The sequence below is a fragment of the Arachis duranensis genome, chromosome 3 (assembly GCF_000817695.3).
Source record: "Arachis duranensis cultivar V14167 chromosome 3, aradu.V14167.gnm2.J7QH, whole genome shotgun sequence".
Lineage (NCBI taxonomy): Eukaryota > Viridiplantae > Streptophyta > Magnoliopsida > Fabales > Fabaceae > Arachis > Arachis duranensis.
In genome coordinates, this window is record NC_029774.3 from 3,997,604 (window position 1) to 4,023,315 (window position 25,712).

The 25,712-nt window shown below is 35.0% G+C and overlaps 5 protein-coding genes across 8 annotated transcripts; 2 read left to right on the plus strand and 3 right to left on the minus strand.

Moving 5' to 3' along the window:
- Nucleotides 1–2: 2 nt before the first annotated feature.
- Nucleotides 3–3,425, plus strand: LOC107476707 (4-hydroxy-3-methylbut-2-enyl diphosphate reductase, chloroplastic; the record flags this gene model as incomplete). The annotated part of the gene is given in 10 exon segments (XM_016096565.2): nucleotides 3–295; nucleotides 896–1,092; nucleotides 1,315–1,494; nucleotides 1,596–1,727; nucleotides 1,835–1,909; nucleotides 2,001–2,106; nucleotides 2,194–2,288; nucleotides 2,495–2,680; nucleotides 2,769–2,855; nucleotides 3,083–3,425. Coding segments are annotated over 10 exon segments (1,392 nt in total). The 3' UTR covers nucleotides 3,149–3,425.
- Nucleotides 3,426–3,563: 138 nt separating this feature from the next.
- LOC107476706 (cytochrome c biogenesis protein CCS1, chloroplastic) lies at nucleotides 3,564–8,279 on the minus strand. The gene is made up of 8 exons (XM_016096564.3): nucleotides 7,800–8,279; nucleotides 7,121–7,340; nucleotides 6,927–7,038; nucleotides 6,494–6,766; nucleotides 6,055–6,320; nucleotides 5,730–5,886; nucleotides 5,555–5,638; nucleotides 3,564–4,145 (listed from the first exon to the last, which is right to left on the minus strand). The coding sequence occupies exons 1-8, from the start codon at nucleotides 8,227–8,229 to the stop codon at nucleotides 3,987–3,989; spliced, it is 1,701 nt and encodes a 566-aa protein (XP_015952050.1). The 5' UTR covers nucleotides 8,230–8,279; the 3' UTR covers nucleotides 3,564–3,986.
- Nucleotides 8,280–8,936: 657 nt separating this feature from the next.
- On the minus strand, nucleotides 8,937–17,186 carry LOC107476705 (uncharacterized). Its single transcript, XM_016096563.3, is given in 23 exon segments — nucleotides 8,937–9,245; nucleotides 9,404–9,591; nucleotides 9,686–9,751; nucleotides 9,957–10,026; nucleotides 10,492–10,568; nucleotides 10,920–11,056; nucleotides 11,239–11,316; nucleotides 11,443–11,608; nucleotides 12,037–12,123; nucleotides 12,493–12,530; nucleotides 12,635–12,673; nucleotides 12,786–12,932; nucleotides 13,649–13,708; nucleotides 13,795–13,864; nucleotides 14,019–14,107; nucleotides 14,229–14,290; nucleotides 14,526–14,715; nucleotides 15,029–15,162; nucleotides 15,265–15,325; nucleotides 15,598–15,666; nucleotides 15,892–15,995; nucleotides 16,590–16,921; nucleotides 17,018–17,186. Coding segments are annotated over 22 exon segments (2,271 nt in total). The 5' UTR covers nucleotides 17,078–17,186; the 3' UTR covers nucleotides 8,937–9,245; nucleotides 9,404–9,456.
- Nucleotides 17,187–19,691: 2,505 nt separating this feature from the next.
- Nucleotides 19,692–22,870, plus strand: LOC107476702 (probable 1-acyl-sn-glycerol-3-phosphate acyltransferase 5). Of its 4 annotated transcripts, none has more exons than XM_016096560.3 (4): nucleotides 19,692–20,126; nucleotides 20,765–21,613; nucleotides 21,855–21,985; nucleotides 22,201–22,870. In XM_016096560.3, the coding sequence occupies exons 2-4, from the start codon at nucleotides 21,042–21,044 to the stop codon at nucleotides 22,632–22,634; spliced, it is 1,137 nt and encodes a 378-aa protein (XP_015952046.1). In that variant the 5' UTR covers nucleotides 19,692–20,126; nucleotides 20,765–21,041; the 3' UTR covers nucleotides 22,635–22,870. The 4 variants fall into 4 exon arrangements, with proteins under 4 accessions (XP_015952046.1, XP_015952047.1, XP_015952045.1 ...); XM_016096561.3 differs by having other exon boundaries at nucleotides 19,692–20,083; XM_016096559.3 differs by having other exon boundaries at nucleotides 19,692–20,021.
- A 599-nt stretch (nucleotides 22,871–23,469) lies between these two features.
- LOC107476703 (UPF0496 protein At4g34320) lies at nucleotides 23,470–25,435 on the minus strand. The gene is made up of 2 exons (XM_016096562.3): nucleotides 25,190–25,435; nucleotides 23,470–24,826 (listed from the first exon to the last, which is right to left on the minus strand). The coding sequence occupies exon 2, from the start codon at nucleotides 24,804–24,806 to the stop codon at nucleotides 23,685–23,687; it is 1,122 nt and encodes a 373-aa protein (XP_015952048.1). The 5' UTR covers nucleotides 24,807–24,826; nucleotides 25,190–25,435; the 3' UTR covers nucleotides 23,470–23,684.
- Between the last annotated feature and the right edge of the window lie 277 nt (nucleotides 25,436–25,712).

Here is a 25,712-nt window from a genome sequence, read left to right on the forward strand (position 1 = left end):
GATGTTTCTGAAATTTGTGAAATTGCCATGGCTCTTTCTGCGCACCTCTGTTGTCGTCTCCCCACAACTCGCACCGACCTCGCCTTGCCGGAGACCTTTGCCAGGCTCCGATGCCGGAAGCCTCACTCTCTCTCCGTCCGATGCAGCTCCGGCGAGTCTTCCGTCGCCGTTGACAACTCCGAGGACTTCGATGCCAAGGTCTTCAGGCATAATTTGACTCGTAGCAAGAATTATAATCGCAGAGGGTTTGGTCACAAGGAAGAGACCCTCAAGCTCATGAATCGTGAATACACAAGTATTCTTCTTCATGCAAATTTAAATCTTTATTTTTTTTTTCTTGTTTTCGAATTCTGAACTCAAAAGTTTACTTTTTTATATCTGGCCGTGTCTTTGGTTTTGGTCAAAGTTTAGTTCCCGGATCAAATTTCATTACTATTTTTGCATAAAAGTACTATTTTGGAAAAAAAAGGTTTTTTTTTTTTTAAATCTATTTATTCGGAACTGAGTTGAGAATTAGAGTTGAGCTTCTTTACCATTGAAAAAAATAAGTTTTTTATTACTTAAATTTTCTTCTCAGACGAAAATAGAAATGATTGTAACCGAGTTGGGTTTTTCTGTTGTTTTTGCTACGAAGTAATGAAGAAGTTTGTTACTTTTTTAACTATTGAATAACTGCATGTGTCAGATTTTAACTGATTTTCTTGAAAATTGATGTTGAGCATATTTGGATGTGCTTTATGCTTTAGTTTTTGTTGGGACTTTTCATGATCATCCAAAGTAGCTAGTTCTCTGAGAATTCAGACATGCAGCGTGGTGTTCTTTGTTATTGATGTTGTGTTACCTTGTTCTGTGTTTATGTAGTGACTTTGTGTGTGTCATGTTTTTGGAATTTCAGGTGACATAATTAAGACTTTGAAGGAAAATGGTTATGAGTATACATGGGGCACTGTCACAGTGAGGCTGGCTGAAGCCTATGGCTTCTGCTGGGGAGTTGAGAGGGCTGTTCAAATCGCGTACGAGGCGAGAAAGCAGTTTCCTACTGAGAATATATGGCTTACCAATGAGATCATCCACAACCCAACTGTTAATAAGGTCTCTTGATATTCTCTGTTTATCTATCACCATCAGTGATCTCAGATTATTTTTAACTCGGTGCTTTCTAGTTATACCATAAAGTGCATGAAGTTATAAGAATTTGTCGGTCGCCTAAAATATTTTCTCGATATGGTTGATTTTCTTTGTAAACATGAAGTTTTTGTGTGCGTATCGGCCTTTTTAATGTTGAATGCTGAACTTGGTAAGTTGTTGATGCAGAGATTACAAGAGATGAAGGTGCAGGATATTCCTATTTTGGAAGGAGAAAAACAATTTGAGGTTGTTAACAAGGGTGATGTAGTCATATTGCCTGCTTTCGGAGCAGCAGTGGATGAGATGTTGACTTTGAGTGAGAAAAATGTTCAAATTGTTGATACAACTTGCCCATGGGTTTCAAAGGTATTTCTTCGAAAACATGACCTTCTATTGTGCTGGTTTACATTCATCTTCTGTCACCAGATACTGAGAGTTAAGAGTATTTATGAAATAATTGTTTGTAGGTGTGGACTTCTGTTGAAAAGCACAAGAAAAAGGATTATACCTCAATAATCCATGGTAAATATGCGCATGAGGAAACTGTAGCAACTGCATCTTTCGCTGGAAAGTACATTATTGTGAAGAATATGAAAGAGGTTTGCACTAAGTTGCTCATAATACCCAGTGTTTGTGTGTGTTTGAAGGTCTTGCGTTGCATGGTAGAAATTTTTTTAAATTTTGCATGTTTGTTAACCTCTTCCAGGCAGAGTATGTTTGTGACTATATTCTTGGTGGTAAGTTAAATGGATCGAGCTCAACCAGAGAAGCATTTTTAGAGGTATATTTTCCTATCATGTGCTTAATATTGTTTAGAAAATCCTGGTCTTCATTCCATGTCATGGTTAATTTTTGTTTCATTTGTTTCCCAGAAATTTAAATATGCCATTTCCGAGGGCTTTGATCCAGACAAGGACCTTGAACAAGTTGGCATTGCAAATCAGACTACAATGCTCAAGGGAGAGACCGAAGAGATAGGTTAGTTTTCTTTTTCCCTTTCCTTCTCATGCTATTTCTTCAGAGATTACGAGCCTTGTCATAATTATTTTACTGATTGTTTTGCAGGGAAACTAGTAGAGAGAACTATGATGCAAAAATTTGGTGTAGAAAACATCAATGAGCACTTCATGAGCTTCAACACGATTTGTGATGCCACTCAGGTGGTCTTTTTCTGCCAATTAGATTTCTTGCTCCTTTTTTATAGGAATAGTTAAAATCTGATTACCTTGTATTCTCACAGAAAAGAAGGGATATCAGAGTTTTAAGCCAGTTATAGATTGTTGTATATATAACTTGTCTATGCCAGAGCACTGGCTAGTGTATATGTATTTATTCAACTCAACAGCTAAACCAAATTCTCTTTCAGGAACGACAAGATGCTATGTATAAGCTGGTGGAACAAGATATGGATCTTATGCTAGTCGTTGGTGGGTGGAACTCAAGCAACACATCACACTTGCAAGAGATTGCTGAGGAACGCGGAATTCCTTCTTACTGGATCGACAGCGAGCAAAGAATTGGTCCAGGAAACAAGATAGCACACAAGTTGATGGTAAGAATGGATACTGAAATTGTTGCCTTATCAACTGATCTCTTTCAGCCTTTACCAGTAGTAGTAATTTATTTATTTTGTCTATCAGCATGGTGAACTGGTGGAGAAAGAAAACTTTCTGCCAAAGGGTCCAATAACGATTGGCGTTACATCTGGTGCATCCACACCAGACAAGGTAATTTCTCTTGCCTTGCCTGTAAATGAGTAAATCCCCGGTTCTGGTCCCCGGCAAACACAGAAGTCAAAGGCGTTCAATCAAATTTGTTGTCCGGCACTATTAGGGGGGCAAATTTGTTTGGTCAGGGATGAGATTAGGATTTACTCTATAAATTGATCAAACTTATACCATACTACTCTATTCTTACCAATTTTTTTTTTAAATTTCTTTTGTATATCAAATAGGTTGTGGAAGATGTGCTTGTCAAGGTGTTTGACTTGAAACGGGAAGAAGCAATGCAACTCGCTTAGAGTAGGCCTGGATGCATATACTACTATTTGATGTACAAGTGAAACCAGGGACATGAATTACAGAATCTATCAAAGTCCCATGTATTGTAAAATTTATTTATATATGAAGAATAACTCGAGTTCTTGTGAGTGTTGCCTGTTGTGATATCAGTGCTAGTTATTGCTGACAATTAGTGTTACATTTGTAAAATTTTGGCAACAAGATGAAAATGTATTGAAAACCGGAATATCTTGATTCAGATAAGAAATAAAAGTTACTGATTCATATTTTCATGAAGTTGCAACCTCTACATTGTGGAAGAATCACACTTCTGATATGCTCAAATAACTTAATAAGAGCAATAAATGACACTGATCTCAAACACTAACACTATTTCTCATTAAGTAAAATGATATTACACTTGATATTGCTGTATGTTTAGTGAGATATGACACTAATCTTTATTGTTAATATCACAAAAGAGATCTTAGTATAAATATAGCAAAATAAAGTGTGTAAAGTATAATATTACATAATCTTGAGAAAACAGTGTAATTTTCTCTAAATTGAATGATTGGCTAAGATAAAGGGTAGATATTAACATTTGGATTTATATTAACATAAAAAATTGCAGGAAATGTACATGTAATGAACTGATTATAGCTAGATAATGTCAACTTGAAGAACTTTGACAATTTCCTTGATTCACTTTGGTCAAATCTGAAATCCTTGGCACATGATGGGGACCTTGTTGAATTTTGATGAAGTCTTACCTGTATTTGTATGTCAAAAATACTACTATTGCATAGCTACATAATGTGGCACTTATCCAAATTGAAGAGTCTCAAAAGGTATAAGCTAGCCACTAGTAATGGTGTCAACTTGCTGAGATGAAGAAGATTCAACTATTTCAGGAACCTTATCAAGCAAACGGTTCATCTCTTCAGGGAACTCCATCTTTGCTCTATTAGTCTTCCCTCCAATAATCACACTTGTTCCATCTTGTATGGCCCATATCTTTGAATTTGACCAATAAATAAAAATAATCAGTTTCATATTGCACGTGATAAATCTACAAGAAAGTAATTTGTTAATTTTTTGGTCAAAGATATTTGTTTTTTCAGTCATTTATGTCGTCTTAGTTGTTAAATATTACCATTTTTTATGTTATTGACATAATATTTATTTCTAGCATGGTTTTCTGACCATTGACTTATTCAACCATCACTCTTATACCTCGGGAAATTCTAATAACAATTTTGATAAATGATTCTGAGTTGAAAGTTCTGACCAGTGACTTCTTAGCATTATTGACTTAATCAAACACAACACTAGTTAATAGGCATATTCAAAACAACAATCTTGACAATATATTCTGCGTTTCTGACTGCTTAGCATTACTCCTTTTTTCAAAAAATAAAAAATAAAAAATAAAAAAGAACATTAAGAGTATTAGACGGCACGGAAGTCCATTTCCTTTGTAAGGAATTTTCTGGGATGATATATTTATATTATTATGCACATAAACTCTCTTCATCTTTACACCATGTATATGTGTAGTTTTGTTCCTTTTTATTTTTTATTTTTTTGAAAAAAATATGTACATTGATCTCTTGAACTTTTCTAACTTTGCATGACCTGCCTTCACTTAATTTTCCTAAAGAGTAATCATTAGAAGGCCTAATTCATCCTCTAATACTTAATGAATAAGAATTCAAATATATATGTATTCTTTTAAAATATCAAAAAGATAAAAAAATATACAAAACTTTCTTCCTTTAGAAATTAAGAGGATAAGGTCAGACTCCTAATCATTTTTCAAATAAGAGATAAGGATGATTCGAACATTTGAAAATGTTCAAAACATCGATTTAAGAATTTTCAAAGAATTTAATTTTGATGCACTATTAGACATTAGTGTAAAATAGTTTTGCAGGTGTATTTATATAACTCCACCTCAGCAAAAATAATTATCTTTCACATTGACAGCGTGAATAGTTAATCAAAAAACGGATATGATTGGACGACCGTGTAAAATTTTACACTAACACGTATCAAAATTAAACTCATTTTCAAAATAATAAATTTTATTATGGTACTTGCAGTGATTATAAAACACTGCCAATATTTTTTAATTAGGTCAACTTTTTAAAATTAAAAGGTGTTGACAAATAGTAAAAAAGTGTGACTTTAATTTTAGTTACACTTTTTAAATGTTACCAAAGTTTCATAGCTACCATAGCCACCGTAAAATGAACATTTGAAAATATAGAGGTTAAAGTGCACAGCATATATTTCAAGAGTAAAGTGCAACTAACCCAAGAAAAAAGCCATAACATAAAGAATTTGCTTTCTAAAGCCATGGTACTAAAATATGCTTTGTATAATGATGCATTATGTAAGGTATTATTCAGCAGAAATCTCACCTGTGAATGAGATAAGTAGCTGATGCAAGTAGTGAGCATGAGAGCACCAAATCCAGCATAAACAGTTGGAACTCCAGGGTCAGTCTGCATCAACAAATTGACAATGATAAATTCAATTAATAGCAGTTAAAGAAGAAGTAAGTGAATGATTAACGAGTTTAAGTTGATATGATACCTTCAAGTCCAAGCCACTGCTCCCTATTGCATCAAGAATCACAATTTCTGAGCCATCAATATTGATTGGGAGCTTTGAATTAGGCCTTCTAACTCCTGCAAATTTCCCTTCCTTATCATAAAGGACAATTGACTGCAGATCACGTGCAAGCATAGATCTAAAATTTGGCACAAGAGAGTAAATAAGAATGATACAAGTATCTCATTCTTTGAAATTTGTTACTAACTATTTTTAGAATATCCTAAGAGGAATACTTTCCTAATAAGCACAGTTCTTAGAGTTTCCATTATACTTTAGCGTCACGGTTAAGTTTCAAAATACTTACATTCCCTTAACATCAGGAGAGTTGATATCTCCAACAGGTAGGAAAGTTCCAAAAAGTTTCTTGTCCCCATTGATCTGTAGAGGAGCCATAGCCAAGTTATAAGGTCCTTCATTGTCCTTAAGAATTTGAAGTGCTGAAATACTCCAATCTGTCTGATATATAGTGATGCCACCATATCTTAAAGGATCATTTACACTAATTGTTTTTCTCATTACTTCTTTCCCATCCATGTCAAGGAGGGAAAGATCAGTGTGGAACTGCGAAACCTGTAACGAAAACCAAAAAGTAAATCATAGATCAGAGAAGCAATATTGATAGAACTCAAAACTGTAAAATTTTATATTTTCATCTCTTCGGATTGAAGTTTCATGAATTCAATGCTGAATCAGTTGCAAGTACATTCTCTAAAACCTCACAGAAAACAGAAATCAACATTTACCTCTCCACTTTCAAAATAATCCATGTAAAATCTGTTGACATGAATCTCTGTATTAAAAGCTTCAGTGGGAGTGGACAGAAAACCAGTAGGACCAAGAACATCTCCTACAACAAAATTCAGCCCTTGCGGCACCGTGACTGAACCTTTGAAGCTCCCAGCAGCACTTAGAGTTCCTCCAACCATTATCAGCAGCAGTGATATATGGACTCCTATAGGGGCCAGCCGACCGGCAAGCCCTTGAAAAGCATATAAACATGGTCCTTTCAAGAATACCTACAATCAAACACCACACTTCTTCAGAACAAAAGATTACACTCAAGCTCCTTGTTAGCTAGTAAATACAACTATACAAGCAATTAAGACTACACAGATTCTTAAGTATATGAAGAAAAAAGAAAGAAAGACATTGTCAAGCGTTTGAAGTATTAGTGACCTCATATCCAGCTCCCATCAATAGAGTACCAACATCTTCAATTGATGCTCTTGTCAACGTATCTGAAAATTCTTGCTTACGAATAGCCTCAGCAGAATGCAAAAATGCCCATCTATAACACAGTTTAGCTCGAAAAGTGATCAATAAATTTTCTAAATGAGAGATTATGAATACAGAAAATGTCCAAACCGAACCTTCTCGAAACCTTGACGAGCGGAATCTGTGTCGTGTAAGTGCAGGCCATCAGAGATGCACCAAGGAGAGCCAACATTCCAATGAATACAGGGGATGTAAACATGTGATCAAAGCCAAGGGTGAGAACCCATCTCCATGTAAAAAAACCCAACACAGGATGATCTTCAGGGTAATTTTTGAAGTAAAAATCAGGGGCCTCACCTTGTTCAATAACAGTTCCTATCATAGAAAGCTCCAACATTTAGTCAATTTAAATCATATTAAAGCAAAATTTGCAGCCACAATAACATTTCAAATGGTTGTATAGTAACTCTAATAGCATCTTTAGTCATACTAAGTTCATCATCAAACTTCAGGAAACTGTGGAACAGTATCTAGTCTCTCCTTTCAATAATATCTGTCACTATGAAAATTTAGTGGGGTTGTAACTGAATGATCGAATTTCCAAAGTTAAATATATTGTGGGGATGGTGGAGCATGTTCTAAATAACAAGAAAAGGAAGCAAGCACAATCGACATGATAAATACTTCTGAAGTTACATCTGGGAAATTAAAATGCCAGCAAGCTCCTAAGACAATATAGAATTTCAAAACTATAGAGTGGAAACAAATAATAAAGAACAGCTTAATTGAGACACATAGAAGTAAAATAAAGCTGAACAACACAAACATATATACCTAAAGCCATTAAAGCTGCAATGGTGAACATTTCTCCAATAGCCAAAGACAAATTAGAGAGAATCTGCAACACCTTTTTGCTCAACTTCTTGGCCAACCCAGAAACCCCTCCTTTTTTCTTTGAGCTAACTGGGACACTCTCACTGCCACTGCCACCATTGATGTCATCTTTATCAACTGCAAGTGGAGGAGGCGAAGTTTCTGATAGCACAATCTTCTGGGAAACGCTCTTCTTCCCTGTGTTATTGATATCCTGAGAGCTTTTTAGCTTAGAGTTTATGGTAAATGAGGGAACTTTGGCTATCCTTGCATGGTGGGTGTTGTGTGGCAATGGCTTGAACTTGAAAATGGGGTTAAAGATGGGAACTTTGAGGAAATGGGTCTTGAGGAGACATGGATTCGAGGAGTTTAAGGGACTGAGTGTCTTCATCGATCAACACTTCGGAGACACTCGCGGTTTGTTTCAGGTTTCTGTATTTGCAATTTGAGGCCATAATAACGACCACAGCGGTTACTTTATCCAAAATATAGATATTTTATTATTAGTGTCAGATATTATTATATGATTTCTTTTTTTTTTTTTCAATGAGTACTAGAGTGCTATATTTGGACTCAAGTAGTAAATTTAAGTAGAATTACTAACTAATTTGAATTGATGGAGTGCTTGATTAAGTATCGGCTCATTACTTAATGGTTGACTTGTTGAATTGAAAAATACCTTAAAAACAAAATAAAATTACTCTTAATTAAATAGTCCCTTTGGAGATTCAATGGAAAAATCCACTTAATCATATCACAATGATTGACATAAATCTTCAGACGAGTCCTATAAGAATATTAAACTAATAATTTAGATGATCTATTTTCTTTTTGATAATACTTATTACTTAATACTGCGGTGTGCAAGAGTTGACACACTGAAAAGATAGTAGTAAACAGTAATAGCTTGATGTGTTATTTATGCAAATGGATTAAGAAACCTTACTACATAAGTCATGAGGAAATCATCGCCATGGTTATATTGGACTTTTAATGAGGTAATTAGTATTTGCCAGTGATCTTTAATTCTTTATTAAGATATAAGAATACTAGTAATCACTAATAACAGTTCGAAAGATTGGAAATTTGGTGAAATTATTGCATTTTTGGACAAATAAGAATGGTCCTGTTAAGTAAAATTTCACAAATTCCCTCGTCATAAAGTACGATTAATCATATGATTGGATTGCTTTACACAACGTTTCTGAGAACTTTTCATGTGCTAACAAGACATCAGAAGCGCTGTAACTGTGAATGCAATATCCCCTGACTCAATGAATCTCCCTAACAACAGCTCGCAGTTTTTGAAAACAAAAGCACATTCATCGGAAAGAATGATGTCCGTGTTAAGCTCTAAGAAACCATGTTGCTTGCTGAGACACCTCCTTTAACAGCGAAAAGATAGTCCTGCAGAACACAAGTAATTAGCGGAGGGAACAACAATCCGGGGCGAGCAACAAAATATGCTCTAACAGTGACCACAAAATGGCAGATGTTCAGAAGCAAAATTTGTTTGATGACTAATGAGATGTAGCATAGCAGTAAGATAATGTCCCATTTTTTACCTTCATTTCTATCCGGAGGAATTGAAGAGATTAGTCACACCCAGGTCGCGAATTCAACTCTGCTTTGCTACTAGCTCGATGTCGGATCCAATTTCAGCAAGCTTGGCTTCCTTAGAAGCCTTTGCTGCTTTTGCAATGCTCAATACATCGAAGTCCAGCGCTGCCTTTTTAACAAGACCTTCAAGCATCTGTTTGAAGAGGATTTATCGAACGAAAAAAATGAGTGAAGTGATTCATGGAGCATGATAACATCAAAGCACAAGATGAGACATTTAAAATTACCAGTGATCCAACAGCAACTAAAGCACGGAATTTGGAATCAACTTCTACATTTTCTTCCTCAGCAATCTGCAACAAAAAATGCATAATATAAAAATGAAGAAATGATGACATAAAAAATTGAGCAACTTTAATATTTCAAATAAAGTGGAAATGTAAAATACTATGCAGCTCCTCATTTATTATTTCAAGTCTAGAGAAGCTTTGCAGTTTAGAAGCTCTCCATTACATGGGTGTAAAGAGTGATTGAGTGAATATATGAAGTACATCATACCTCAAGTGCTGCTGATAAGACTTGATATTGACCTTCTTGATCTTTCGATTCAATTAACAGAACAGCATAACTGCAAGGATTACATGAGAAGTAAAAGGTATTGCAAGCTTACTTTGTGGAACCTTACTTTTGCAATTCTGAAAGCGAATAGTTGAAATAATGGAAATACTGAATTATAACTAAGATCTTAAATCTTAATATGTGATGGTCCGCAGCTAAAGTATCTATGCTTATGCAGCAGAATAATGGCAATAACTCAAATAAGTAGGCTTGAACATGGAGGAGAATCCAAGGTTTCGAGAGTTTCCCTCTGGAACTTATTTATTCCATTTTTGAGTAATCAACCAGAAAGCAACAACATAAAAGAGGGCTTCAAAATCTAAATAAATGAATTGTACATACATAAATACAGGCATGAGATCCACTAGCGAAATTATGCGAGCTACTAAAAGACCAAACCCATAACTCATCTGTATCAGTTTATCCCTCAAACACTGTGAACCAACATAACTCAAGTAATCAACCAAAGACTTACTTGAGTATCAAGGTAGAATAGGACAATTGCAAGTTTTTGTTAGGAGATGAACTACAACTCGAGAAAGCATCAAGAACCTGCAACTCACAAAGTTAGAATTAGCACAAATAAATGGCCAAGATCACTAGAACAGAAAAAAAAAAAAAAGATGGACAAATTACATGGTAGTTCTTTTAGGACAGAAAATCTTCACCAAAAATTGCACTAAATTGGCCCAGGTAAAAAATACAGTAAACTAAAAAATGTAGCAGCTGAGCAATTAAAAGGCCTTGTCACAAATGGCACATGTATAGATGCTCATATTAAATTATTAACACAAGTAGGGTAATGGATAGCTCTGCATTAATCAGCAAAGTCATTACTATAATTTATATGCACCTCTTTCTTCACAAAAATATTATAAAACAAGAAAGATGCCATCAGCTAACCTCACTGCGATGTTTCTGCAACCAGCCATAGTAGCATGAATTCTTGAAAAGATTAGTAACAGTACGAATGCTGATCAACAGATTTGCAGGAATTGATGAATTTGAAGTGACTTTTTTAATCACTTCCATTAATATATCTGAATATTAAAGAACAGAAAATCAATGAGCAAATGAACCTCAACCAAAAGTGTAGGTGGCCAAAGTTAAATGGGGCTTCAGTATTCATGCAAATTTGACAAAATTAAGATGGAACTTAAATTGATGATATAATAAATTCATAATTTGAAGTCAGAAAACAAAATGATGGTAATCTTGATACCATTTTCAGCTTGAAAATGCTTGTGAAGCATAGTAGCCCCATCTGGATGAAGAACTATCATCCTTACAAGATCAATGACTGCAGAGATTAAGCACAACATGAAAAAGTAAGCAAATCCAAGTTCCAAAATCTGATAAGTTGACTGATTAAGAAATGAGCGTACAATGAACAAATTTCTCCGACGGTTTTGGTTCAACAACTAACCAGGAAATATCATTGAAATTGGCCATGACCGAAGCAAGTTCAGCAACAAGGATATATCAGCATCCGCAAATTTACTAGAATGATAATGTGAAGTATCTTTCAGAATTTTCACAATGGCACCCAGTCTGGAAACATCGAGTTCAGTCAAAGACAAGTTCTGCTTTTCCTATGAGATTCACAACAAAACCAAGGTACTCAGGAAATTCATTATTTCAATTCATAAAGAACCATAGCAAAATCAAGAAAATTAATGACACTGTCACACTGAACATGGAAGCAAGCTTGCTAAGACATAGAACTATACTATTCGTATGCAAAGCAATTGTTTTTCAAAGGAGGGAAGCAGCAGGTCAATGTTGTCTGCTGTATAAAAAGAGAATGATAACATGTAGTTCCCCAGTTCAAAATCAAAAGTTATTTTTACATTGAAACTCAACCTGTATTTTTACATTGATAAACAGGTATATTGAAGTAAAAAATTACCACAGATAAAGCATTTCTGTATGGTTTTCTACACAAAATATTCCAATGGCTTCAAATAACATATGCAAGATATTAACAACTTGGGGATAATTTTAGAATTATGTAGCATACCTGGTCAGATTGTAAAGCACTGTTGAATTCAGTTATCTTTTTGAGGATCCCATCAAACTGAGCTGTATCAAAACCAAGCATCCCTTTCTGGCAATAGAATTAAGTGCTGAACATTAGCTCACATTATAAAATTAACTTGAAGAGGGAAAGAAAAGTATGAAGTTCCATTATCAGAACAATAAGACAGGTTTCAACACTTATTCAATCCTCTCTTTTAAAAAAAATGATACAGAAACTAATCAGGCAATTTTCTTGAACAAGAGACCCTTTGGCATGTGAAATAAACCAAGTAACTTGTGCCAAGAGTCCTTTCTTGCTATTGTAGCACATTAGTGAACAAATCAACTTTTCTCTTAAAGCATGGGTATTGAGACCATAGTCCTAGCCTCTAGACAAATTACAATCTCATTTTTAAAATTGTTGATATACATGCCAAATGTTAATATGAAAGTATACCTTAGGAATATGCTTGAAAGTAGGTTTCGCAGAAGCATCTGTAATTAAAAAATAACAATTGTTTTAATGGAGACCGACACACACAAGCACATAATGCAGCATGGATGGAACTAAAGCAGGACAAAGAAAGCTGGATTTTCACCAGATGTTCGTGAAGGTTGTCCTGGTACATAAGCATTGGCTGAAAAACAAGGAAAAAACAATCAAGCAAAAATAGAAGAATAACAAATATATTTGACCTCATTGATTACCATCATTCTTTTAAAGTTGAGCAAAGGCATAATTATACTTACCACCAGTGTAAGGATCACGAAATGAAGCATCAAAGGTAATATCCTTTTGTCCGGTATTTTGAAGTATGAACTGTACAATTTGTTCACGGAAGGAAAGAGGAAGGTTCTCCTTGAGTAGCCATTTGTCAGCAACATCATAGGGATTATCTGTAGATGTTGTACAACTTGCTTATTAATTGACAAGAATAAACTATTTTGAGCAAGCAAAACATGAAGCTATTCAAAGTATGACTCAAAGGTTTACTTAAAATAGGAAAAAAAAATTGATGTTCTACATCCAAGTTGGGTTATATAAGACAAACAATAGCAAGAGACAAGAAAACAAAAGGAAGAAAATGTGCAAAAAAGTAGCTGAAAAGAATTTTTGGATCATTACATCAATGAGAAGCCTTAGAAACCTAATTAATCACTCCCAAGTTCTGGCAACTATATGAAATTTTTTTGTCTCTTCCGTTGATTGTTGCATATAATGATAGGGAGAATATTTGAGTAGATTGACACTTTCTACTGCCTTGAAAGTACAATGAATTCTTTGTTCAGAGCATAAGCAAAATGAGAATGCTTACATTCAAATGGAATATGAATAAATAAATCCACTAATATACAGACTTGGAATGGCAATTATATGGTATATCTAAAACTACACAGAAACTATTTTAGTTAAATACTTTAATAATATGCTTCTACTGGCTCCGAAAAATTTGCTACACATCCAAAAGGGAGATTCTTTAACAAAAGTTGCTTAGACCCAAGCAGTAGAGTTACATCTCTTGCTGCAGCACAAAAGAGTAATCCAAAGATTGTTTCCTCAAGAATATAAAATGACAGCACCTCAGCAAAAGCCTTGTGGTTGAAGTGTGTACCTGATCGATTGTATGGCAACTTGCGGATAGGCATACCATCTCCAATGTCGACATCAAATACTGAACCGCAGAAGTAAAATTTATAAGAAAGGAGTCTGAAGAAGATAAAGCCAATAAACTGTGCAAGGGAACCACAGGAAACTGACCATAGTCATACTGAACACCATCGTGGAAAGCGCGACCTGATTCCTCCGGTCCATCAACAACTTCACCAATCTTTAGGAAAACATAAATTGTTAATAAAAAATAACCCTGTGTTAGACAGGTTGGCAAGTGACTGAGGCTGAAGCATTAGAACACATATTTGTTGATTTGAAGTTCTTATCACCAATATAGTCAAAAACTCAAAAGAATCAAGAAGGGGAATTACTTTATCCCACTTCTGTTCTGGCATGTTCCAAGCATATGCCACCCCATTATCCCCCTCTCTGACTACTTTTGTCTGGCCATCACTAGTACCTGTGCATAACCGGAAGATTATTAAAAAAGAAATCATAATCAAAAGAAGAAACAAATAACATGGGTGGGGGACAAAAGCTTTGGCTAAATGAAAACTGAAAAGGAAACAGATAAACCAGACCTGGGATCTTCAGTGCCTCCAAGCCGGGTAACTCTTCCAATTTCAATCCACCAACCCTTTTTCTACAAAAGTTAAAAGAAAATGCTAGTCCGCAATCACGTATGATAGCAATATATAATTAATCCGAGCATGACACAATTCGAATAAAAAAAAAGAACACAACAACAACAAGGTGGCAAGGTCAAATCAACCATCTATTTCAGAGTTGAACTGATGGTTAAGAAAATTTCAATATGGACAGACAGAAAAGGAGAAACAACATTGTGAAACAGCAGGAGTATGACTAATTGACTATACCTACTAGTCTTGTATTGAGAAAGTTCAGAAGCGTATAAATCACGCTCAAGCTGGTCAGCAATATTATCTGGATGAACTGTCCAAATGCGTACAACTCCATCCGAACACGCTGTCACAATATCCCCATTTTCCATGAACTTTGCATCCCAAACACAACCAGGATGCTCTATGCTCTGAACACAAACTCCATCTGAAAATTATGAAGGAAAAAAATTCCAACACAAGTTACATAAGCAAATGAAATAAATAAATAAATAATAAATAAATATTTTACACATTCTGTAAAAAGAATAGAAATTAATTAGCATAAGCCAATATAATAAAGCTTAATGTGAAGCTGAACTAATCAGACAAAGACAAACATGAACCAGTTTCCTAAATTTGCTTGCTAACATCTGGAAAAATGCAAGACATAAAGGGGGAAAGTGAGAGACAGAACTCCTCCCCAATAAACTTTGTGGAGAGACTACCAATGTTAATTCTGTAGCTCATTAAACACACACTAGACGATATTGAGCATCATTCACTACCACTGACGATAAGTCCAGATGCGTGTGAATCAACTGAATAAACAATTGCAGTATGGCCAACCATCTCCATTAACACTTGACCACTTACTGCCCATAATCTGAGAGAACTGTACCAATAGAAGCAAGTCAAATGGAGTATATTATTCTGATGCAAAGCAGGAATACAGTATTGATTAGATTTAAAAGTGTGTTCAGAAATAAACCCCCACCCATCATGTGATGAGGATAGGACCCCAAGGCCAGCCATCACAGCCAATCCTCTTACTGTATCTGCACACTCCTCAGAAGACGTCAGGATTTACCATGAAACAACAAAATAAATAAGAGCACCCCATAACAACACAAAGTAGCATAAGAAACATGTTCTCAAGGTAATGTAATTGCAAGGTCACTTTGGCCTTTTTTCAATTGTTAATCAAGAACTAACCTAATTCAATCAGTCCTCACCACCCAAGGAAATGCATAAGAAAAACTTACAAAATCAATATTATATGGTGACAACATAAACATTAAAATGTGTCTAAAGATGATGAAAAGCAAACCTGCATGTCCATTGAAAGTATGTAAACAAGTTTTTCCTCTCCAAAGCTTCAAAGTTGTGTCACTTGAACCTAGAACATGTCAGAAGATAAGTTAAATAACTTAACTTACTATAATGCCATTTCAATATTGTTTACAAGAATAAAGTTTTTACTTTCAGTTAACGATATGGGATTTCATGATTGCTCTGAGGAAAAGCAATTATAAACAATTTCATAGAATAGAATGACTAGTTGACTACAGATCAAAAAGATATGAAGAGATTTTTGGAGAGCAAAATGCATGAGTGACAGTACCTGTAACAAGCTCGCCTGAAGGTAACTTTATAACAGCTTGGATAGGTGCCTTATGAGCCTCCCATGTCTCTACAGATTGCCCATTTCTCCACCGTCTCAAGGTACTGCATAATAATTCGGAAAGTCAATAAACATAATAGAGCTAGGAATAGGATACGCTAAAAGAACAAAAACAAACAAAATATAAACACAAACACAGGTAGCAACTAGAAAGGTATCAAATAAACTAAAACAACAGTTTGAAAACCATGGATCAAAATTGTAATAAACTTAGATGGTTGAAAGCTAAAAGCTTCACAAAAGATTCTCATTGGTGTCCTATGGGATGAAAATCTTGTAAAGAAAGAGTAATACTAAAATCAAGTAAACCCTAAACCCTACGAAGCTACTCCAGAAGAAACAAACGTACTGCAATGCAGTGCATCTTCAATATACTTATCCACATTCAAATTATCCACCAAGAAACCAGGCAAACTGAATCACAACCAATTATTAGACTCTAACAACATTGCTGATCTCAAATTCAATATTCCTAAATAGTGAAGACATACTTGGGGAAGAAGTGATTACAGTTAAATTCAACACATAGATATCTCTATATTTGAGCATCCCCGTTCAAGTTTCCAAACAAGGAAACCAATCAAACTGAATAACAACATAGCCGAATCAAAAATAATTTCAAATTCAATGAACCCTACCAATCAACAGAAGATGAAACAATATCCCCATTATCCAATGTAATGCTAGTGACCTGCAAAGAATGGCCTTTGAGGGTTTGAACCTTCTCGCCACTCTTCAAGTCCCAAACAAAAACGAGTGTGTCCATTCCACCTGACACAACCCCACCTTCCGTGAACTCGTCGTTGGGAGGAATCCATGCAATTGGTCCAACGAAGCTGGTGTGACCCAAAAGAATCTTCGAAGACACGAACTTGCGTTTCTCAGAAGGGTCCTGAGACCAAAGCCTAACGGTTTTGTCCCTCGACGACGTCGCTATGCGCTCGTTGCCGCAAACGCATATTCCACGAACCTAAATCGATTATTCAGTTCAATTCAACCGATCAATTCAAAAATCGAAAACAAACAAACAAAAAAATCGAAAAAGAGAGAAAGAATTGAATGTTACGTCGTCTTCGTGGCCACGGAGTTCACAGCGCAACTGATACTCATTGAAATCGATCTCCATTAATGTTGTTATGAACTGAGAAGAAGAACGTAAAACCCAGCTGAAGGAGTTCACAGCAGAGTAGAGTGGTAGAGAGTACCAAAGTTCCTTCCTTTGCTTCTTCAACACTTTTACTCTAAACAAAACTTTTAATTAAATAAAATTTAGTTAGAAAAATAAATATTTTTATAAATAATCTTTTTTTTTTAAATAAAAACAACTATCAATAATTTTGTAGAGATGCATTATGTATTAATTATTAAATTAAGAAAATTAGTAGGTTGCTTATATCTAATCTGATTATCGCTATTTTCTTTATTATTATTTGTCTACTATTTTCAGTGTATTTTCACTATTTTGCTGGTCAACTGGTGATGCAATATGTTTGGTCAACCAGCAAGTGCTTTCAATGGGCCTATAATCTTTAAGCAAGGCCCAAGGAACTTAGAGATAGGCCCAACTATTTTTTTTTTAGTTCAAAAAATAACTTTTAAAGCATGAGGTCACAGGTCCCAAAAAAAAGCATGAGGTTTCAGTTTCTTTTTTTTTTTTTCAAAGATAATAGGTTATATTTTATTAATTAATTATTGAAAAATGAAATACAAAGATGTCTAAAAGCAGGACAGCATAATGAACGGTGGGAATTTCCCAAAAACACTACACTGAAGGTATTCATCCAACGGTGCAAGGTCGAAAAACGAAAAAAATCTTAAAAAAAAATAATGATAAATCAAATTGAATGCAACTAAGAGCTTGCCTCATGGAAATGACGACCTAAACTGGGAGTTCTTTGGATTTCATGGAGCAACTTGACAGAGCTTGCTAGAATGGCAAACGGCATTGAAGTAGAACCTTCAAAAATCAACTGGTTGCAAGCTTTCCAGCAGTTCCAGCAAATGATGGCAAGCAATTGAGGATTACGGTCATCATTCTTCAACAGGTTAAGCATCTCTGTTGATGCAATCCACCATGTCCAAAAGTCGTTAGGACTCTGAGGGGAAGACAGTCACGAAGATAACTCTGAGACGATACATCTTTAATTCTAGAGCAATCGATCAAACAATGAGTGACTGTTTCGGTTGCTTCATGACAACAGGGGCATATTGGTGATATAGATGGGATGCGGTGATGAATCTAAGCAAGCACCGGGAGCCGGCCATGGAGAACTTTCCAGATAAATAGCTTAATTTTGTGAGGCAAGTTCAACTTCCATAGATCAATCCACGGCTTTTTCTGTTGCATATAATTAGGGCAAAGCTCCAGAGGCGGATGGTAAAATAAATAGCCAATTCTGTAGCCTGAAGTTGTATCATATTGTTTGGATTTGTTCAAATCTCATTGCAATTTGTCCCTACTCTGCTGAATTTTAACTGACAAAATCCTGTTTGCAACGTCTTGGGGAAATAATTCTTGAATAAGATTGATTCCAATTCCTATCTTCAGTAATTAGATCTTTAACTCTTGGAACCAACTCAATAATAGCTTGTCTATTTGGCATGTCAGAAATCATTAAAGGATGCGGAGGAGGCAGCCAATGATCCTCAAAGGTTCGGATATTCTCTCCAGCACCCACAGCCCAATTAAGACCTTTTTCAACAATTTTTCGACCTTCCAGTATACTCCTCCTAGTTATAAATAGTAATAGTAAATACTAAATACAAACTAAAATGTAACAAATTAGTCATGGCCTATCAAACTAAAAAATACTGTGAATAATTAAAAAAATACACACTAAAATTATCCCACTTATTTATCCATAAAATAAAAACAATCTCAGTTATATTTTTTATAATAAATACTATTTTGAAATTCCACATGTTCTCAGGTATATAATCTCAGGCAGTAACTTATTTTACAAGCATTTAAAATCATTCATCATAGTATACCAAAAATAAATCAATCACTGTTTTATATTTTATTAACTATAGGTCCTAAATAGTCCTAAGTCCCAAAGTATAATGCCCCCAATTAGCTAAAAAGAATCTCAAAATATATAACTTCAGATGTTATTATAAAGTTTAAACCTAAAGAAATTTGAAAATGTTTCACATGCAATTCGTGAACACAACATAACTATGTAACACCAAAATTTCTTTTTCTGTCACAATATCAAATATCAAATATCTATATCTATATATTAAATTTTTTATTTTAAAATTTTTTAGTTAAATTATAACTACTTTCTTTTTAACTAATTTTATTTTTATCATTTTTTACATATTTAATAAATAAAAATAAATAAATAATTATTTTAATATCTATTAATACACTAGTATATAATAATCTCCTTTAAACATAATTCACATTTTCTAAATCAGTAAATTTTATTTCTTCTTGAGATAAAAAATAGAAAACAAAGTGGGACCAGGCCACTCTATGTTGAACCGACACACACATTTGTCATTTGATCACTTTTCAGTAACTTAACGCCACATTCAACAAATAATTAAGCAAATCATACATTAATTAACACAAACTTATGATTTTTGTCATTTCAACAAGGTTTGGGAAATAGCACTTTCCTTTGGAAATTGGAACAAAACTTAGACTTAAAACAATAAATAAACACCACAACTATTAAAAAGACAAGGTGGCATGCTTCGTAGTTTTCCACGTTTTGCAGCCTTTTCTTTTTTCCTCTCTCTCTCTCTCTCTCTCTCTCATAGTCATACGTGCTTTCTAGCTATTACACACCACACTCTCTACTCTCTTTGTTTCTGTTCAGTTCTTTAGGAACTGTAGACTGTAGTAGTAGTAATTGACAGAGAAAGGTTGCTATTATTGTTGCTTCACAAACAGAACCATCACCAGAATCTACACCTCACTTCTAACTCCTTCTATCTAATCTAACTGTTCCTCAACTCCAAACCAAAAAACAAAAAAAAATCACTTTTTTCTTACAAACTCACTTTCCCACTTTGTCATTTCTTGTTGATCTCAATGCCCATCACATGATTGATGAAAGGTGAGTGTGAAAAGAAACAGAAAAACATGGGACTCAACCTCATTGTTTATCAGTCTATCATGGTAAAAAAATTCCTTGGTGGTTATGTTGTATTATCCCAACATTGTAAGAAATTATATTGCTTTTTTGTTTTTTTCATTTTTTCAGTACTTTAAGCATGTTTTTCTGATAAAGATCTATGCTTTCCATTACTTTAAAGCCTGTTGAATAGTAGGGTTTGAATCATTTTGTGAATAGAAGGAAAAACCCTTGCCATTTGCGAAATGTGGCTTTGTTTTGTATACTAGATTCTCTTCAGGTAATCAGCTTCATAAGTGATCATATTTTCTTGTTTTTTTTTTCATGTTTAGAATCAATATTCCAGAATGCTGAATGCGTTGCATTTCATATGTTTTAGGCATTTTATTTATCTTTCTCTAGCTGATGTTAGACATGACTGTGATTGAAGGAGCTGGTGATTTTATTTTTATGTTCAAGTGATGTGTTTTTTATTAGCTGTTACTTGACTTGATTTACACAAGGAAGATTGATTTTCTTAAGAGTGAGTTTGTTTACTATTGGACTTAAATTATTGAGGTGTAGCCTTCATAAGCAACGATGCACTTTCAGCTGTTTATATGTCTTCATTAATTTGTCATAATACTTGTTTAGAATGTTTAAGATTTTGTTTAATAGACGTGTATTTTGTTCTCCACTTTTATCTCCTTATACTTGACATTGCTCAATTCTTATCTTCCTTCAAGGTAAAAGATATGGCATCCTCAACTTTATCCTAGGTGCATTCATTCATTTTGTGGCCGAAATTCTCAGAAGATCATTCTCTTGTTGAGTAATCTAAACAGCAAATCACAGGTAGCAGAGTATGCCTCTTTTTTGGTCGGCATCAGAAAAAGGAAACTCTTTGTGTGTAGATTAGTAGATATCAAAATTTGTTTATAGGCCAATTTTGTCGAGGAGGTAAATCTTGACGAGGCAGTGCAGCTATTTTACTCAAGTCTGTGGTTTGTCATTGATAGGCATATGGCAGTTCTTAAATCTGTAGGTGCAGATTTTGACGAAAAGCATCATGCTTTAGCTCCATTGAGGGTTTTAAGGGGCCTGATCTGTTTGTTGGTGCTGTTTTCAACAGCATTTGTAATGTTAGTCTTCTTTGGCTTCAATGGTGCTGTTATAGTTCGACTTTTTAGCATGAATTACAGCAGAAGAGCAACTTCCTTTTTCTTTGGTGCATGGTTAGCTTTGTGGCCTTTTCTGTTTGAAAAGATCAACAAGACTAAAGTTGTGTTTTCTGGAGATATTGTTCCTTCTAGAGAAAGAATCTTGCTGATTGCAAATCATAGAACCGAGGTTGACTGGATGTATTTATGGGACCTTGCATTGCGGAAAGGATGTGTCGGATACATAAGATATATACTTAAGAGCAGCTTGATGAAACTTCCGGTTTTTGGTTGGGCATTTCACATATTAGAGTTCATTCCGGTGGAAAGGAAGTGGGAGGCTGATGAATCAACCTTGCACCGTATGCTTTCAACATTCAAGGATCCCCAAGATCCTCTTTGGCTTGCTCTTTTCCCGGAAGGCACCGATTTTACGTAAGCTTCATACTTCTCAATAGTTTTTAACTTTGTTACTGCTATGCTGGGGTAACTTTGATACATATCTTTGTTTATGAATTATGATCATCATGAGAATGGGGGAGAAAGTAAAGTGCCAAGTCTCTTGCATCATAGAATTGCTTTTTCTTCTCTGTTGAAACATCAATAAGCCATCACCAGTTTGTAGAACATTTATAACTTTCTCCACATTTATTCTCTCAAATCTTTTCTCTTGTAGTGAGCAGAAGTGTATTCGGAGTCAAAAGTATGCTGTGGAACATGGGTTACCGATTCTGAAAAATGTTTTACTTCCAAAGACAAAGGGCTTCTGCACCTGCTTGCGAGAGTTGAGAGGTTCTCTGACTGCAGGTTGTCCTATTGCCCTTTATTTTCGACGTTCTTTAGTTCTTGATAAAGTACATAGCTTAAGCTTGTAGCTGGTTCTTGATATCTTATTACAGCCTCTATGACTAACTGGTTCTTTTTCTACTTTGATAATCATATATAAAATACCATAGTTCATAATTTTGGTCATTCGATACTGCCACTATAAATTTTGTTTCCTCTTAACTTCCATTTTTCAGTTTATGACGTGACCATTGGCTACAAATACCGCTGCCCAACTTTCTTGGACAATGTCTTTGGGGTGGAACCTTCAGAAGTTCATATGCACATCCGCCGATTTCCCCTTGATTGCATACCGGAATCTGAACAGGAAATTTCCATGTGGTTGGTAGATAGATTCAAAGTAAAGGACCATCTGCTTGCGAATTTTCAATCTCAAGGTCAGTTTCCTGATCAAGCAACCGAATTGGACTTGCCTACTGCAAAAAGCTTTCTGAATTGTATCACAGTTATTATGGTGACCGGCACATGCATATACTACACTTTCTCCTGTGTCTGGTTCAAACTCTATGTGTCTTTAGTCTGCGCTTATTTGATTCCGGCAACATCTTTCAATATTCGGCCTCAACCGATTCTCAGCTTTCTGAAGACGAGATCTAAATGTCACCCTTAGAGCATGGATTTGTTGCTGCATGCAATTCTATTTGTATGAAAACCCGTTCAGATGATCAACCAAGTTTTGCCTCGTATACCTATTATAATTCTTAAAACTTCTTTAGGATTCATGTGTTTAGCAACAATGTTTTTTATGTCACAAAGACCATATAGTTTGTATTTGCAGATATGGTTACTTGGATATAAAACATGTAACATTTCATATTTAAATACACTTTTGCAATAAATTTGAGTTTCACTAATTTTCCAAGCAACATATAAGGCAATGAATTGTAGGATTCTTATAAAAAAGGAAAAGAAAAAAGAAGTGATTAATAATATTCTCTTAGATAAACCAAAAGTGATACAGATAATAGAACGTGACTCTTCTCCTATCAAGATTAGTGATACCTACCTAATTTGCCATCTGTTAACTATCTTCATTATCAATCTTCCAAGTTCCGTGTAACTTCTTCTTCTCCACTTTGTTAAGTCTTACACAGGACAACAAAGTCATAACATACCCGTATTTGTTTAAGATTTGCTTCTTCTTTCCATGCTTTCTTGCATGCCAAGTTTATCCATATTTGGCACTAATTAATGCAGATATGATCTAACACCAAATATTTCTACCTTATGTACCTCTGTTTCTATATTTGTCTAGCTCAATTTAATTATACATTCATTATTATACAAGTACATGTGTACCGTATTTGTAAGTTTAATTTAATGTGGAGGTGATGTATAGATAAATTTTTATATGATTAGCATGCAAGTAATTGGTTGAAAGAAACAAGATTTTAATAAAAAATAATGAAATCATGAAACAAAAAATAAATATTTACATTGCTGGTACACTATTGTATGAAAAGAATAAAAAATTTCAGCTGCCTAGACAAGCAGAATGAACAACATAGTATAGTCCAATTATTAGCTTTGACATGAATCCAAATGTTCTTGGATCCAAGATGACTAAAGATCAAGAAACTAACATAAGGAACACATAATGTAATCTCCAACAAACTGTATCAGTTACTTGATTGGCGAGGTATAATTAAGAGATTGTTCTTCAGTTGTTTGGATGCTTTATGATTCTTTGCAGAACCACAGTTCTTGCTCTCCTAATGTCGCGGCTACACATATCGGCTTGAACTCCTAAATCTTCAACATTCTTCATGAACACTCCCAGCTTCTTCTTGATCTCCACTATGGCAACCTTCACGGCTTCTTCTTCTATGGCAAAATCCACATTGTGCAATAGAGATTCGATCTCAATTTCAAGCCGGTCAATGAGAATCCGGATGTTGTCCAAATCCTTTATAGCAACATAGGTACCGGCCTGCATCGAGCTAATCACTTCCTTCTGCCCTTTCAATGCATTCTCATAGTTCCTCCAAAGGGAGTCAATCCACTTCCCCATTGAACCAATTGGGATAGAGGTAGCAGCAGCCACTGCGGCTGCAACCGGAGGAGCAGCGATGGCCGCTGCCACAACTGAGCAGATCAAGACAGTAGCAAATGTAGCCACAAATATCAGACAAGACACCTTCCTCCAAGAATGGATGTATCTCAGCTTCTTATCAAGCTTGTTCTTCCTGAATTGCAACTTCTCAAGCATTAGTATCTGCTGCTTGTAAACAGATTGAAAGATTTGGAAGAATTCTTCAGTGAAAGGGTCACCAGCTGCTTTGAAATTCTTCAGCTCCTGCAAAGTCCTCGTGTACCGGTTATCCCCGGATTCTGTTTCCTCCTCAAACTGCTGAAGGGCCACAAGGATAAGCAATTGGCTATCCCTTGCTCTCTTCAGACACTTCTCCAATGCAGTGCAGAAATCCAAAGTCTGCAAACTATTCTCAAAGTATTCCTCAACAAGCTCAAACAATTCTTGGCTCTTCCATATATCTTTCTTGCAGTCCAAGATTACCTTCACAACTTCCTGATTCATCTCCAGAAGACATTCTGTGACTTGTTTGAGCGAATCGAACGAAAGAGCTCGAACTTCAACGCCAGTTGCGAGAGTATTGATGACCTGATTCGTTCGAGCTTGAAGGATGTTGTCGAATGACTGCAAATCAGCATCAAGCTTGCAAGCAGCCTCATAGGAACTCAATTCGGTTCGATAGTGCATATCGGTACTGATGCTAACAGTTGATGATGTTTCAGGGATCTTCTTGCTCATATGGCTTCCCATTGCTTCAATTGAAAAATGATCTGAACAATGATAACAATAGAGATCAGAACCAATTCAATTCAAAACCCCTTTATCAGAAGGAAAAAAAAAAAGAAAGTCCAATAGTTCCACAAAGTGATTCCTTTTGTCATATCAAAGTTGATAATTGAAAAAGTAAACACATATATATGAGATTATTCTTAGTGCAACTTTCTGAGAATTTGAGAGATCCAACAAACAGTTAAACCAAAACTACTTCAACAAAGCAATGATTGCTATCTCTATCTAAGTAATTGAATCCATGATGATCAGAAACCGTACCTAACTAACTAGTCACCTCAAAAAGCTTAAAAAACATGCTTGATCAAACAGAGCCAAATAGAGAAATTTGGAAAAGTTCAAACCTTTGAAAGCGATTGAAGAAGATTACGAAACCCCAGACAAGGACAAGCTAAGGCAAATTGATATTGAGCTGAGAGAAAACTAAAATGGTGTTTTTTTTTTCGGTTTCTGTGTGTTTTTATTTCCTTCTTGAAAAAGAAAGATGAAAGAGGAAATTAAAAAAGCAAAAAAATTTAAAGAAAATGTGAGGTTGGGAAGTGAATGCAGAAGCTTAAAGAAACAACAAAAGGTGTTATGGGGACCAAGAAATGTGGGAAGGTAGGGTTTTGATGAGAGTATAAGAGAATCGCTTGCACGCATAATTAAAAAAAAAAAGAAAAAGAAAAGAAAGAAAGTGGTATTGGAGAAGATGGAAAACGCGGGAAGCAATGAGGCTTATTTTCTCTCTCTTCAAACTCTTTCTACACTGAATCAAAAAAAAAATGAACAGACTTTTAAGGTGCAAAGCAAAATAATAATAATGATAATAATAATAAAATAATAACTCTTATAACAGAAATTTGGAAGCAACAAAAGAAGAAGCAT

Coding starts and splice junctions, on each gene's coding strand:
- LOC107476706 (XM_016096564.3), bottom strand. CDS start 8,229: ATGAAGACACTCAGTCCCTTAAACTCCTCGAATCCATGTCTCCTCAAG. Junction 7,341..7,799: donor TGCAGCTTTAATGGCTTTAG/GTATATATGTTT, acceptor TTTCTATGATAG/GAACTGTTATTGAACAAGGT. Junction 4,146..5,554: donor GCTACTTATCTCATTCACAG/GTGAGATTTCTG, acceptor TCAAATTCAAAG/ATATGGGCCATACAAGATGG.
- LOC107476702 (XM_016096560.3), top strand. CDS start 21,042: ATGGCAGTTCTTAAATCTGTAGGTGCAGATTTTGACGAAAAGCATCAT. Junction 21,614..21,854: donor CCGGAAGGCACCGATTTTAC/GTAAGCTTCATA, acceptor TTTCTCTTGTAG/TGAGCAGAAGTGTATTCGGA. Junction 21,986..22,200: donor GAGAGGTTCTCTGACTGCAG/GTTGTCCTATTG, acceptor TCCATTTTTCAG/TTTATGACGTGACCATTGGC.
- LOC107476703 (XM_016096562.3), bottom strand. CDS start 24,806: ATGGGAAGCCATATGAGCAAGAAGATCCCTGAAACATCATCAACTGTT.